The 14,511-nt window shown below is 55.1% G+C and overlaps 2 protein-coding genes across 2 annotated transcripts; one reads left to right on the forward strand and one right to left on the reverse strand.

Moving 5' to 3' along the window:
* Positions 1-1,149: 1,149 nt before the first annotated feature.
* HER10_EVM0005805 (fungal specific transcription factor domain-containing protein) lies at positions 1,150-4,650 on the forward strand. Its single transcript, XM_035475409.1, has 4 exons — positions 1,150-1,892; positions 2,094-3,269; positions 3,388-3,646; positions 3,820-4,650. The coding sequence occupies exons 1-4, from the start codon at positions 1,780-1,782 to the stop codon at positions 4,495-4,497; spliced, it is 2,226 nt and encodes a 741-aa protein (XP_035325911.1). The 5' UTR covers positions 1,150-1,779; the 3' UTR covers positions 4,498-4,650.
* On the reverse strand, positions 4,647-8,588 carry HER10_EVM0003449 (L-ornithine 5-monooxygenase). The gene is made up of 2 exons (XM_035473124.1): positions 5,051-8,588; positions 4,647-4,949 (listed from the first exon to the last, which is right to left on the reverse strand). Exons 1-2 carry the CDS (start codon positions 6,605-6,607, stop codon positions 4,851-4,853), a joined length of 1,656 nt encoding a protein of 551 aa, XP_035325877.1. The 5' UTR covers positions 6,608-8,588; the 3' UTR covers positions 4,647-4,850.
* Positions 8,589-14,511: the final 5,923 nt, after the last annotated feature.

A 14,511-nucleotide genomic window follows, 5' to 3' on the forward strand; every position in this document is an offset into this window, starting at 1 on the left:
CCAAGCTCATCCCGCCTCCCGCCTCCCGTCTCCCGCGTGGGCCGTGAAACGAGTCGATGGCAACGTAAGACGGGACGTTAGTGGCGCCTTCCTAAGCCGTTTTTGGGGCTTCCGATCCATGTTTACTGGCGGCTGGATTCGGGGTACACCGTATTGAACAGTGAATGGTTGGGATTGTTACTGCGCAAAATCTGCCTTTAAGCAGGCTTAGCTACACGGGAGTGATTAGCAATCTGCGTGCTGCGTTAGCAAGGCAAAGCAAGGCTTGGACATGAAGTGCCCTTCTCGCGCTCTTCTCTCGTCTCGGGGCAGGACAAGCTAAGGCCCCGGGTACGTTAGGCACACAGCCCAGGCCGGATGTCAGGGGTTCGAATCAATGATCAACGGTCCCCGAATGCTTGGGGGTCGAAACATGACCGGGGAGGAGGAGGAGCCCAAGAGGAGAAAAGAGGAGGGGAAGAGATGCTCCGTCAACGCGCGCGTGTGCAGCATGACAATCACTTGTGACTACCCAGATGTGTGATTTAAGCAGGGAGACTTGCAGGTTCGTCAAGCGCACCTCACAGCAGCGCTCATGAAGGGGGGGGGGGGGGGTTCGGCAGAGTATGCCTTTCCTCGCAGTTTTTCTGCTTCAGTTCGATGATGGACGCGTGGATTGCGTATGAGTGTGAGAACGAGTGAGCATGGGCATGGGAGTGAAAGTGAGGGTGAGTAAGTGTGCGAGCGAGTGAATGAGTAAGGTAAGTGAGTGAATGAGTGAGTGGGCGAGTGAACTGTGAAGTGTGCGGCGCCCAGGAAGGAAGGCAACTAGGTACCTTAATTATGGCACCTTACCTTAATAATTCATTAATTACCCGCCAGGTTGGTTTGGTCGGTGTTTGCTTGACCTTCCATGACCTGGTCGGGTAGGCACGCACCCGCTCAGCACATCCTTGGGGCTTTGGGAAGCTCCAAGGTCCATAGAAGGTCGCGCAGGGAACGATGCTGTTAAGGAAGTGGGCATCGTCACATGTAAATGACTAACACGGAGCCACTTCCGGCCCCCAAAATGCTACCACCACTGCCACCCTCCCCTCCCCTCCACCTCCTCAGGCTCCTCCTCCCTTCCCGGACCACCACTGGACCCTTTTCCTCGTCTCGCGACCACAACGGCTGTTCAAAATCCTCCATTCTCCACGCCATGTCCATGTCAACATCCTTCCGGGACATCTTCCCAGCGAGTAAATCTAACGTTCCACACATCAATCGGGTTCAACAGCTTCTGATTGCCAACGTCCGCCTGGAAAGAATCCCCAAGGACCAAAGAATGTCGACATAGTGCCTTGACCTTCACCCGCAAACGCACTTCGGATACAGCCGCCCACTATCAAACCATCTAGTACGCATAGCTGTACTCTGTGCCATAGACCAATAAGTCTCAACCCCTCAAGCGTCACTCCCTTGATTCCCTTCGCCTCCAAGGCCCTGGCGCCCACTCCCCAATCCCACCGGAAGTCTCGAACTCGGACGGGACATATCCGCCGCTGCCTGGCTACCGATTTCCGGGGTACATTGAGCCACCAACCGGTCCAGATCCATCGCCGCGTCCGTCACCGTCACCATCACCGTCACCGTCACCGACGACAAGGCTACCTTCCATCCTTGACCGACGGCCACACCTCACCAAAACCTCACAAGCCAGCAATACCGCCCTTCGCACATTTCGCCTCTCATATCCAACTCCGTACTTGAGGTCCGGCGGAGCGGTGACATGCGGCCTCACTCTCCTGCGAAACCAGGATGCAGCAGCAGCAGCCAGAACAAATCGAAAACTCCAGCCGTGCATCTCGTTTGCCTGTCAACCCGCGACGGCACAAGGTAGCCCCAGAGCAACGGAAGCGTGTTGCAACAGCGTAAGTCGCTTGTGGAATTACCAAAATCTTCATCTTCTACTGCTTTGTTACAACCCTTGATTCGCTGTATACATTCGTCCTTCTTTCCCACCAACCCCGTTCCTTCTGTGAAGCAGCATCTCTTACCTAGCACATGATACTCTCATCGTGGTCTCATATTTTTCATCGTACACTCCTCAACGTACTGAACTTCTTCCACAGGTGCAACAGCTGCAATGTCCGCCGCATCAAATGCTCCGGTGAGAGACCGTGCCGCCAATGCCGCAGCTCATCACGAGAATGCCAGTATCCCACCGTGATCGAGAAAGTCTCCGTGGCTCGGAACGATCTAGATGATCTGAGGAGGAAGCTTGAGATTGCAGAACGGGCTCTGCAGATTGCCGTACCCGACGACATCGCGAGACGGCAACTGTTGCAACAGGATGTCGACGTGAAGGGATCTCGTGCCGGCTCGGCTCCGTCCATTACACCCCCAGAGCCCCATGATTCTTACGGGGAAGCGAGTAACGAGATTGTCGCTGAGACCGCCGATGGACGCCCACTGCACGACCAGGATGGAAGAACCCGTTTTCTTGGCGAGACCTCTGGCGCAACATTCCTTGACTACCTCAAGGAGTTCATGTCCACCGTCTTGCCACTTGCTTTCAACCCGCAGTGGCTGTCACCTACGCCAAATAGCGGTTTGACATTTCTTTCTTCCCTTGGGAGTTATCAGACATACGACTCTCGTCCCATAGAGGTTGAGTCGAACGCGGACCCTCTCTCACTGCCTTCTCGGGAAGAAATGGCTGCTATGCTCGCCAGCCTCCGATACTTCATCCAAGACGGCAACGGCGACTTCCCGTGCGGCGGCATCTACTGGTGGGGCGATCTTAGCCAACCACCGCAAGCGCCCCCCGTGTCTGGCGACGCGAAGCCCGAGGTGTTTCCGTCCGGGAGCTCTCAACAGGTCGTCTCCGACAACTATCGTCATCTTGCATTCTACCATACCGCCTTTGCCGTCGCCTGTCAGGCGAATACCACGGCGAGTTCGATGCCGGTCCCAAAAGATTTGAGCCAGAGTTACTTCGCCCGCGCCCGCCTTCTCCTAGGTAACCCTCTCGATATTACCCGGTATACCATCAGCGACGTTGCTGTTCTAGCACTGATGGGCTTCTACCTTATCGAGATGAACCGCCGCGATGCAGCCTACGTCTACGTAAGCAATGCCATGCATATATCCATTATGCACGGCGCCCATCGTGGCTGGGTCGACGAGCGTGGGAAACGCGTTTTCTGGACTCTTTATATTCTCGATCGCTGGTTGAGCTGTCTCATGGGCCGTCCTCCTATCATCATGGACGATGCTATCCGGCTACCACTGCCTTGCGATGATCTGTAAGTTCCCTTTCCCTGTCCCAACCCTCTGGCATCCTACTTGACGGAGACCTCCGCCGATGGACTCCTATCTAAGCAACAAGGCACTCATCTAACACAATGGTCGACCCCCATGTAGTGAGAAGCCAGGGTCTTTACCCCCTGCAGCCGGCCTTCGAGCCCACGTCGAGCTGGCCCGCATTTCGGGCCACATTGTCTGCAACACGTATAGAGTCGCCCCCTGGGATCGTGGTCCCGGAGGTGCGGCGCGGCACATCGACCGAGCGCTGCAGTTGCTCGGGAGCTGGCAGTCATCACTGCCGCCTGCCCTGCAAATGTCTACGTCTCATCCAAGTAGCGATCCCTCATGCTGTCTCCTGCATATGGCATACAACCAGGTAAGCTTGTTCTGCCCTACCGCCTTCCTTCCCCTCCTTGCGTTGCGCTTCCGAATAAGGATGGGGTTATACGTTACCCCCTCCCTCTACTTCATGACACCCCTCTCCCAGTCTGGGAATAGAGAGGACAATCGGCAACCCCGTACTAACTCAAAGTCTTCCCGGATCTGCAGCTTCTCATCCTTGTCGTCCGCCCCATCTTCTTCGCTGCTGTCAAAAAGACCTTTGCCGAACGCTACATCACCTCAGACCGCCGTTGGGAATTCTCGCACCACGCAGACCGCATAAGCTCCTGCTCAAAGGCGGCGCATGGAAACTTGTACCTCGCTCGTTGGCTGATGCGTCTCAACGGTGGCACTCGCAAGTTTTTGCAAGCGGGGTTGCACTACATATTCAACGCCGCCATTATTCTCATGCTGGAAGAGCTTCTCGTCTTGCCAGCCGCGGAGCCCGATGATATTAACGTCAACTTTGCCATCGGCGTCTTTGAAGAAGAGGCCAAGACAGAGAGCAACTACGCTCGGGACTGCGCTACCGTCCTGAAAGACCTCCAGTCTATAGTTCAGCGGTTGCGACTGGACAGCCAAGCTGTCTATACCGCCCGCGCTGGTGGTGTCAGCGGAGGTCCTTCTACCCCTGGCCTAACGTCGGACGACATAACGAACGTCAGCAGCAGCATCAACACGCCATCCACCTCATATTCTCAGCAGTCTCAACATCAAACCTTCCCGCCCGGCCCAAGCCATGTATTATATCCCATGACAACGGAGAGTGGCGCGATATATGAAGAACTCGTGGCTTGGGTTGAACACAATGACGCACAATTGTACAGCAATAACTATTCCATATAAACCATCATATAAACAAGAGCCTAAGGATTTCAGAAATGTAAGAGTAATTTCGCTCGATGGTGACCAGTGATGTCTCGAGAGAGAAAAAAAGAGCTGAAGATTTATTGAAGTAGGAATAATGGAATTCGTTTGGAAAAAAAACAGATAAACTCCGCGCCATGTCTTTTTTTAGTTCTTCAACACAAGTTCCGAAGAGATGTTGAGAAAGAACCCCGCCCAAGGGCACATACACAAAGAGATGTCATCAGGTACACACATGTCCCATGTCAATGACCAATCCAAAAGAGACTCATGAAATGTCTTTCCCATCCCTCTCTCTAATAAGAATAAAGTCGTAAAAAAAAAAAACACGTCTAGTTGGAAACGGTCTTGGCCCTCGGAGCAGAGGGGAAGATGGAGTCGACAACCTCGGCCGATCTCACGGCAAGAATTGACAACAGGGTATCACTCAGCTGTTAGGAGGAAGCTCGTCAGTTACAATGTCCCAAGTGGTGTGCATAATGTGCTGTAGTGGGGCGATGAGGGAAAAATGAATTGGCGGGGTTCAACTTACTCCGTGGGTCGCTTCGCAGCATCCCTGCAAGAAAACACCAGCATCAGGCGCCACAGCGCCAGGGGCATATCGCACACGGTAGTCGCGTCCGACCTCGAGCTTCCTCGATCCCGACGTCGCGTCAGGGCCGGCAATTTCCCATCCATCAACAAGCTCGCGCTCGCTGGCATTGCCGGCGGGGGTGATCTCAGGAAGCAGGTTCCAGCTGTCGCGAAGCATGTCGATGTGGGCGTTGCGCTGGTAGCCAGTCGCCGCAACAATCAGGTCGACGTCGAGGACCTCGTCACCGGGTAACTGGTTGACGAAGCCATCCTCAAGGCTGTCGCCGGCGGCGTCCTCGAGGCGGCGGACGTGGATCTGCAGGCGGTCGGTCTCCTTGCTCTCGGTGACCTGAGTGATGTCACGGCCGAAGAGCATGCGGTGGGGCCACTTGCGCTCGTCGTAGCCGAGGGTGCGCTTTTGGTGGTACAGCATCTCGTACAGGGCCTCAATGAGCTGGAGTCTCACGACGCCGTAGTTGGTCGCCTTGGCCTCCTTGATGAGAGAACGGCGGTAGCTTTGAGACTTGGGGTACAGCTCATCGACGTAAGAGGGGTTGAAGATGGAGTTGACAAACGGCGAGTCGTCAGCGGGCTTGAGGAACTCTGAGCGCATCACCATCCACGTCTTGGCGTTAGGGTACGCGCGCTGGACGTCGCGGAAGATCTCGGCAGCAGACTGGCCGGCACCGATGACGGCGACTCTGTAGGGTCTCGAGTTGTCCTTGAGAAGCTGCGGCACGAGCTGGGCGTACTGGGAGGAGTGGATGATCTTCGGGTGGTTGGCGGGCATGACCTTGGGGATGCGCGGCTGGCCGCCGTTGGCGATCAGGACGTTGCGGGTCTGGTAGGAGCTGACCTGGCCGGTCTTGATGTTGCGGGACTTGACGGTCCAGGTCTTGATGCTGCCAGCAGTCTGGGGGTCGGGGGAGACGGAGACAACCTCACGGCCGTACTCAACAACATCGTCAAAGTGGCGAGCACACCAGCGCAGGTAGTCCTCGTACTCAGCGCGGGCGGGCAAGAAAGTGTCCAGGTTGGTGAACTCAACTAGGCGGTCGTTGCTGTGGAGGTAGTTGAGGAAGGTGAACTGGGAACGAGGGTTGCGCAGGGAGGCCATGTCCTTGATGAAGGAGATTTGCATGCGGGCGCCGGAAAGAAGCATGCCCGGGTGCCATGCGAAGGCCGGCTGCTTCTCGAGGAAGAGCACCTTGGCGGCACCTGAGCCGGGAGTGAGCTGGCGGCCAGCCTCCTGGAAGTCGTGCATGGAGACGGCAACAGACAAACTGGCGGGGCCGAAGCCAACGCAGATGAGGTCGTGGATATCGCTGTGGTCGGTGGGCTGGAGGTACTGGGACTTTTGGATGCGGGAGGCACCGTTCTGGTGGCCATTCACACCGTTGCCGTTCTGGTGGGCGGCTCCGTTGCCGTTGGCGTAGCCATTGCCGTTGCCATTGTAGGAAGAAAAGCCGCTGCCGGCGTCGGAGCCGTTGGTCGGCGAGTCGCAGTGAGGAGACATGGTGATAGGTAGTGGTGGTGGTGGTAGGGGTTCAAATTACGTGGTTTGGTGTAAGTGTGCGTGAGCTGGGGTATATAGACAAGTCGCAAACAGCGGCTGGGGGTATTATTTGACGAGCGGATGGGTCGATCAATGTGCCAGTGACAATGCAACTGAGCGGGAAGAGCAGGGGCTTTAAAACCATCAGCTTAATGACCTTTGAAATCTCACTCTTTCGGAAGAGTGGGAGCACATCAACTGACCTTGAGGGCGTTACTTTTCGATTTTGAGACGGGTTGAATAAAAGCCCGGTGTAAAAGTGGGATGCGGGTGCGAAACTGCGCGGGGTATTTTTTGGGTGTGGTGGGTAGAACTTTTTTTTCGTCTAATGCTGGCTTTTTCCTTGTGATTGATCCAAAGTAGTCTCAAGCCACACTGTTCGTCATCGACTCTCAAAGAGTGGCGGCGTATCTGGTTGAAGCCTTTGGGTATAATGAAGCTGGGCCACCGGTTGAATGGGCGGTTGAGAGAAGGCTTGGGGAGAGAAATGGGAGCTGGTGAAGAAGAATCAAGAGACGCACTGGAAGGAGAGGAGGGGCACCGAGGGGCTAATATGTAAAACGGGCAGACGTCGATGGATGCCCGCGTCCCATTGAGACGGCGTGATCGACCGACAAGTTCGAAGCTGGACCGCTGGACCCCTCGCCTCGGAGCTCACGAACGAGCAGATGGAGATTGGGACCGGGACTGGGTAGGGTGTATCCGTACTCTGTACATTGTCGTTTGGTTACACGCCCCAGAGGCTAGGGACTAGACGTATTTGGAGGAGCCTACTCAAATTGCAACATTCGGTTCTTCGCGCGAATGGGGCAACGTCGATGCCGCGATCCTGTCATTCTGCCGGAGAAGGCCTATGAAGGACAGGACAGGACCCTGGCCCATCTCTCTTGGGAGAAGAGCTGCGCAGAATGCCGTGGGTAGTGACGGTACGGAGTAGTATAGGTAGGTGGTTGTCATAGGTATTGGCGTACCTCGTGGGCGCAAAAAGAGTGAAGCGCCAGCTCGGCTCAAAGCAAGAAGCCATCCACAACGGACGCCTTTCCACATCCAGGGGTCGGGGCCAGGGACAGAGTCGCAACGGGCTGACTCCAGAGATGGGCTCGCTAGTAAGGGATGCCCTGGGAGGGTCTGGGTCCTGGGTCTTGGTCTGGGTCTCGCAGACTGGAACCCATGCCAAGTTCATGTCCATGGTACTTTGTGTCCGTCTATACATAGGTGGTGTAAGTGGTCCTTTGGTGAATGGAGGAACTTCTTGAGTGGGTGAGTGGATGACGGATGGATGCAATGAAGGGTTGTATGTACACACAGACAAGAGTGGGAAATGCGCTTCGGTTGACGGAGAAGATTAAGGTAAGGTCGAGAGCAGCACTGCATTGTCGATTGCACGAGGACGGAAAAAGCAATGAAGAACAGGACCCCATAATCGTTGAACCAATCCGTCTGAGATGGTGTCCAGCATCAGCGGCGGCGAGCGGCGGTCGCACGCCTTGGCGTCGCTGGCTCGTTTGCATGTGCCGGGCCACAGGAGTGGAGCGGACGGGAGGGATGGACCGGAGGCACAGAAGCTAGAATGAAAATACCGAAGCGATTGAAGACCTGACGACGGGTTGAGCGTTAAAGCGAGCGCCTAGAGACAATGAGCCGTAGACGACCCGACGAACGAACAGTTTTCCCAACGCGGGGATGACAACGACGTTGACTGGACCCTGGAAAAGCTCAGCTGATGCTTGTCTGAGGCAATCAAGGTATCGATCGATACTTTTCTTCAGTCCGATTTCAACCGTAATTCCTGGTATCTGGGACTTTTTCGAGTCCTCGCCTCGCTGGGAGCTTGTCTGTTCTACTCATACTATTTCGGATCTCTCTTGCTATGATATTGTCTCGAGTCTCTTTCGTGTACTGTAATGCTTCACGTCGGTAGAGTACTTGGGTTGCTCGGGCACTGGCCGTTGAGACTAGAAGCCGCCGGACAAGGGCGATGACATCGAGGCGTGGCTTGAAGAAACTTCACGGGCATAGTAGCCATGCTCCGTGCAGTAGTAGGCCAGGCCAAAGCCGTCGGTTTACGAGAAACTTGTCGGCGACGCTTTCCCAGATGATGCAGATCGATGGTGCCAGTAAGACCCACTCCAAATTGGTCGCGATGCAGAAATCGGACGGGGTACCTAGATGCAGGAGGGACGAAGATGTGGGAAGCGAAGGAGACGAAGTACATACAAAAAAAAAATGCGTTAGTGAACAGGGAGGGAGGGGTGAGACGATGACAGGTCCAGAGGAGAGAAAAAAATCGATGATGAACAGTTTGCACGACCAAGTGGAGTCGGGGGAGGGGTCATGATGCGATTTCGGGGTTATCTTCGGATCTGATAAGATCAAATCTCTCAGGTCCCTCCTTCCTTCCTTCGGTTCAAGGCCGTCCCAGGTAGGAGGGAAGGAGGCTAAAAACAGGCCTACGCCGCCTTCCTGACGTCGCGAACCTTCCTTACGTACCTCCACGGTACCTGTGTCTTTTCTAGCTGCATGCCTCAGGTACATGTGCCTACGTATTCGTACACGCAGAACCTGGAACTTTTCGTTGTTTTGTTTGGAAGTATCTACTGAGTACGGATACCTTACCTTAGATACCTTGCCTGCCTGGTCTGTTCTATCCTTCTTGCACTGAGGTAAGGTAAAATAATGGAAACTCATGCACCGGTGGAGGCTTCTCTTTTTTGGGAATGGAACATAAAAGAAAGGACAATCAACTTTAGGTGCCCCGGACGTCACCTTACGCGCGAAACTGTGAAAGGTTGGAGGACTATCCTAGGCAAGAACGGCATGCCGTTGTCAAAAGTTCTTCCCTAGTCAAGGTATCCTTTTGCGAGCCAGCGTCTTGTTCATTCACTTGATTGTACCACAGGGCTACGGCGCGTCTGTCGAACAAGTCTCGAAGCTCAAAAAGAAGGGAGCCAAGATGCAGGTTGCGTCGCAGATGGTACTCAGAGACTTGACGGGTTGTGGAATGTGGAAAAACCGGGGCACATGCGATCCAATGCGCGCTGTGGAGGTGGCAGGATCACCAAGAAAACATGAGTCGGGCGATTGAGTTGGTGCAAAGCTTTGCTCCGAGAGCGGGCAGTGAGGCCGGGGGGTTCACGAGAAGACCTCGGGATTGATGTTCCAAGGTGTGCCATTGCTGGGCCTCGGGGGGGTGTCGGCATCAACCCCGAGGACTGGAGATGCGTAGGTACTTGTACAGAGTACGAGACTATTAGAATGCATCCATAAGCCCATTGCGTAGTATCGGGAGAGGACCTTGCCTTAGCGCAGAGGAGAGCGTGAGTGAATGAACACTCACACGCGCAGTAGTGTGAGCCCTGGCATTATGCAGAATGAGGTACTTTGCCTCCCTTCCAAGACGCACTTGGTGATGGATCTAATCTGACAAGATGTGGAAAGAATCCGTTGCAGTACGTACCTCTCTCTTGGAGCTATCCATGCTACAGTCTACACAGCACGCAGTGACTTACAGCCACTACCTTACCTTAATGTAAAGACTCTGTTCTTGAGGGAGACAGCCACCGACAGTATGGTGGTACCTAGCTAGTTTGCTAGAGGACTATCAATTTGCCTCTTTCAGGATGTAGTGCCCAATGTCAAGTACGGGTAAGCGAAGCGGGAAAGCAACATCCTGTTCCGGCGTATCACGAAGAGTGCGGGCCGGAGACCGGAGTCGAGGCGGAGACTGGGCAGCTCTGGACAGCCAGATTTGCAGGCGACAACGTGGGCGATGGGGATATGAGGAAACACTGGAGGTTTCTCGCAAGAGCCCCCCGGATCCATTGGCGAGCGTTGAGGTGATTCATGGCTTTGCAGTGGCTGGGGAAGTGTATTAGATTTGTGGCTCGATATGCTAATCAGACGCACCGAGAGTAGGAAGCCCAAAAAAAAAAAAAAAAAATCGAGAGGAAGGGGAAGAAAAAAAAAAAACGAATGGCTGAGAGCAGTCAACCGAGGATATGTCGCCTCATCGGAGTTTGCGGCAGTGGGGTTTTTAGCCTGGGACGGGACCACCTCATTCAAGATTGGCACATTGGGTGGGTGTGCTAATTGTAGATGGTTGTGCGGTTTTGCTGGTTTTGCGGGAATTTTTGGCGCGGTTGGCATCATTTTGCCCGAGTTATCTGATGATCTGATTATCTAAATCTGATAAGATCCGGGTCTAATTAGGTAAGGCGTACGTACCTGCTGTATTAGGCCCAGTGACGATGCCACGATGGCCCCCGTCCGACCCTCGATGAACCTAAGCCCTGGTCCTGACGAGGCTTTTTCCCTGCCAGGACGGGACTCAAGAGCCACCCCATGGTTGAGGAATCCGCGAAATCCATGGCATATTTAGCGTCAAACCCACCACGCACCCACTGGCGATCATCCACAGCCTTTTCCTGCATCTGTGAGTGGTAGATTGAGCACGGGTATCCGTCGACTACCTGGCATGTATCCGTACACAGTAAAATACCCTGCCTTAGGTGGTGACAATGACAAGAAACGACGGACGCAGGGAGGGGGCAGTAGGCAGGCAGACAGTGACAGGCAGGCAGGGGAGGACGGCACCTGAAGAAAAATTCGACATGCGGCATGGGCATGAGCATGAGGTGGGCGTTCCATGGCACGCTGGATGCACATGTACCTTAACTTGGGTACGTTACCTCACTTCTCCGAGGTCACCACGAATCTGAGCAGGCACGCAGGTGCAGACTTGCGAGTCGTACCTTACCCGACTGCAGTTTGCCGCGAATGGGAAAGTGCCGTCGGGCCAAACTGGGACCCGACAACAAGCAACCCCGAGCAGGAGCAGCAGTAGCCAGCAGGAGGAGGAGGCAGGAGCACTCGCCGAACCAGAGAAGATACCTACCGTGCTACCTTGGGTGGGAACTGGGCAGGCAGGAAGTCACTCTGGGATGTCCCTCCGAAATCGTCTGAACCACCAGGCAGGAAGTGTCAAGACAGGGAAGGTGGGAAAATCTCTTCACATGGATTCCCACCCGCCCGCCTGCCGAAACTCGCCTGCAGCATTCACCAGGCACCTCAGTCTACCACGTCTACCTATTCAGCAGTTCTGCATGATGGTGCCTTCTTGTTCTTGTTCTTGTTCTTGTGTAGCACTGTAGGTACGGAATACGCCAGGAGTACCTTACAGAGTAAGGTATTCGTACGGATATCTTAGGTATTCCGCAGCCTGACGAGGCATCTCGCACGCACACTGCATAACCGACTTTGCACTTAGTCATTATGCCTCGCTTTCACTCTGCACCAGAGCAGCTACTCCTCACTCAGACAGACTCTCGCCATGCCCTTGAGGTATACGGAATGCCAAGGTTCCAACCTCATTTCTTCAATACCACAAACACCGCCGACTGCCGACCAAGAACCACCGGGTATGGCTCAATCCCGCCGCCTCTCTCGCACCCGAGAATACCATCCAGTCCATACCCGAGTAGGTAGTCAACCTGGACTCCCTTTCGCCGTGTCCTGCGGCATTCATCCACCCATCCACCCACACTTTCTCTTCACTGGGCCCGTCCGATCCATCCACCACGACGCGCTGGCGACATCCACCGACATCATCCAAGCGTCCGTCCCATCCCATAGCCTGCCGAGTCGCCATGTTTCCGAAGGAGGGGATACGACGGGTATTGGGGCATCGCCGCTGGGACCTGGACGCTGGATGCCCACCAAGCTGCAGACTGCAGAATCTAGACAGCCTCCTGTGACGTCTGGCTGGTTCCTTCTGACTCTTTGGAACCTGAACCCCAACCGTTGCCTCCAAGGACATTCCTAAGATCAGTACGCTGACCACCGCTAGTTTTTGACCGCATTCTCGAGACTGCCTCACCCTGTCCTTACCATCGACGGACGCGTACTCACTTCAGTGCTGGCCTCTTTAGACCCTCTTGCAGGCCCTGAGTAGGATATGTCCTTTCCCTCTAATCCGGTCTTCAAAGGCACTGGCCGTTCTTTTCCGATGCCGAATTACGTACTGCCTTCGACTCAGTCTACCCCCACATCTGGGCCACACTTCGCGTCTTTGGCTCTTGCAGCGATACATCGCCCCTCCACGCAGACGGGCCAGAGACGTGACACGACCGCACACCTGTGACTGACTGGCAGTGACCCCACGGCTAGATGGCGACTCCTTCTCCATTGGCCTCTCTGCCTGGCGCCTATGTTTGGCCAGGGTCATTCTCCAAACCCACCTGTCGCACCCAGAGATCGAGACACAGACATACTAGGCGACTATTGCAGCTTGTCGCTCCGACTCGCCTGAGCGCGCATATGGAACGAACCTAATGAATAACATATGCTTCCTGATCACAGTACATACCATCCCGCCGGCTCATGCCTACCTGTGGATACCACACCAGACGAAGCAACAGACGAAGCGATCCAGATAAAACCACTATGTGTGGGCGAAATCTGACCAGCCAGATGCCTTCTTCCCACCACCATTTTGTCGTCTCGGCCAGTCACCAGTGATACGGTGGTTGAGTGGTTCCCCAAAAGAGCCCCGCGCCATCGTCCTCCGTACCGCCCTCTTCATGAATTCCAGAGGCAAGTGTCCGGAGAGTTTGCCGCTTGTAGAAACCGTTGTCCGGCAGTCAGACGAGATCGGCCAGCCGCCGCGAACATGCCCGAGCATCGACGCGGATCATGGCGTGGCGTCTGGGGGAAAATGGCCTGTTCTGGATGCGCCGTCAGATCTCGCGCCATGCCTGTGCATCTCTACCAAACCCCAGCATATGTTTAGTCCGAGCCTGCCGTGCCTTCATCCGACGTTGGAAGTTCCGTCGTGGGTTGTTGGCTGCGAAGCCTGAGACATGAGCAGCTACAAGCTATGAGGCGCAGACGTTTCTCACCGGAGACAGCCGCCGGCCGGCCAAGCTCGAAACCCGTTTTTCCCGCCAGAACCAGTCCCTCGGAGGCGGCAACATCGCTCCCGCTTGATTCAAATGCGGACGGGGATGCACGTCGAACAACGGGTTCCGTGGTGCACAGCAGCTGTCAAGAGCTTTGCCTGACCACAAGATCGGATAAGGCTGCCGGCCATCGGTATGCCGTGCAGGCTCGCCACTGCAGCGGTAGTCGTGTCTGCAGACTTCCGGTCTTACGTTACACATCCGAGTAAACGCCGTCCAGGTTGAGGCAGCCAGAGAGCACTGAACGGGCCGTCGAAGCTTAATTCGTAGCAAAGAGCGGCGTTTCGCCCTCGGGCAGCGCGGCGAGGTCTACCTATTAAGCCATGACGCCATAAGCGCCGGAAATGCCCCCCGTCGTCTGGGTCCTCCCTTTCAGTGATATGGAGGGCCGATGCCTGGCCTCAAACCTGTCCATCCTGCCTCAAACCTGGAAACGAGCGCGGGATGAAAATCTCACAAGTCATTACCATTCAAGCTTACGGATGGTGACCAGGAACTTGTGTGTAAGTCGCCCAAAGCGACCAACACACCTGATGCTGCCCCCCCGTCAGCCACATCAGGATCCGCTAGGGGTGGGCGGGGGAGTCTCTTGGTCGTTTCCTTTGTGTGCTGCAAGCGCGGTAGCTTGTCTACCTTAGTCTGCGCTTCTGATAAAGCTCTTCAGCCAGCGGACACACACACACACATAGGTACGCACACACACGCGTATACCTACGCTCATACAAAGAGACAATCAGTGGTAGATCACCAACAATCCATATCTTTATTCTGCAGCGCTCCTCATCTCCCCTGTATCTTCTTGTCAGTCTACCGTCGCACCGGGAGTTGTCACACGCCCGACATACGCACAGGTCACAGATAGCCCTACGCACAGGGCCGAGCCGTCTTGAGCTAGGCAGCTCGCGCCAA

Source organism: Colletotrichum scovillei (genome assembly GCF_011075155.1).
Source record: "Colletotrichum scovillei strain TJNH1 chromosome Unknown Contig00013, whole genome shotgun sequence".
Lineage (NCBI taxonomy): Eukaryota > Fungi > Ascomycota > Sordariomycetes > Glomerellales > Glomerellaceae > Colletotrichum > Colletotrichum scovillei.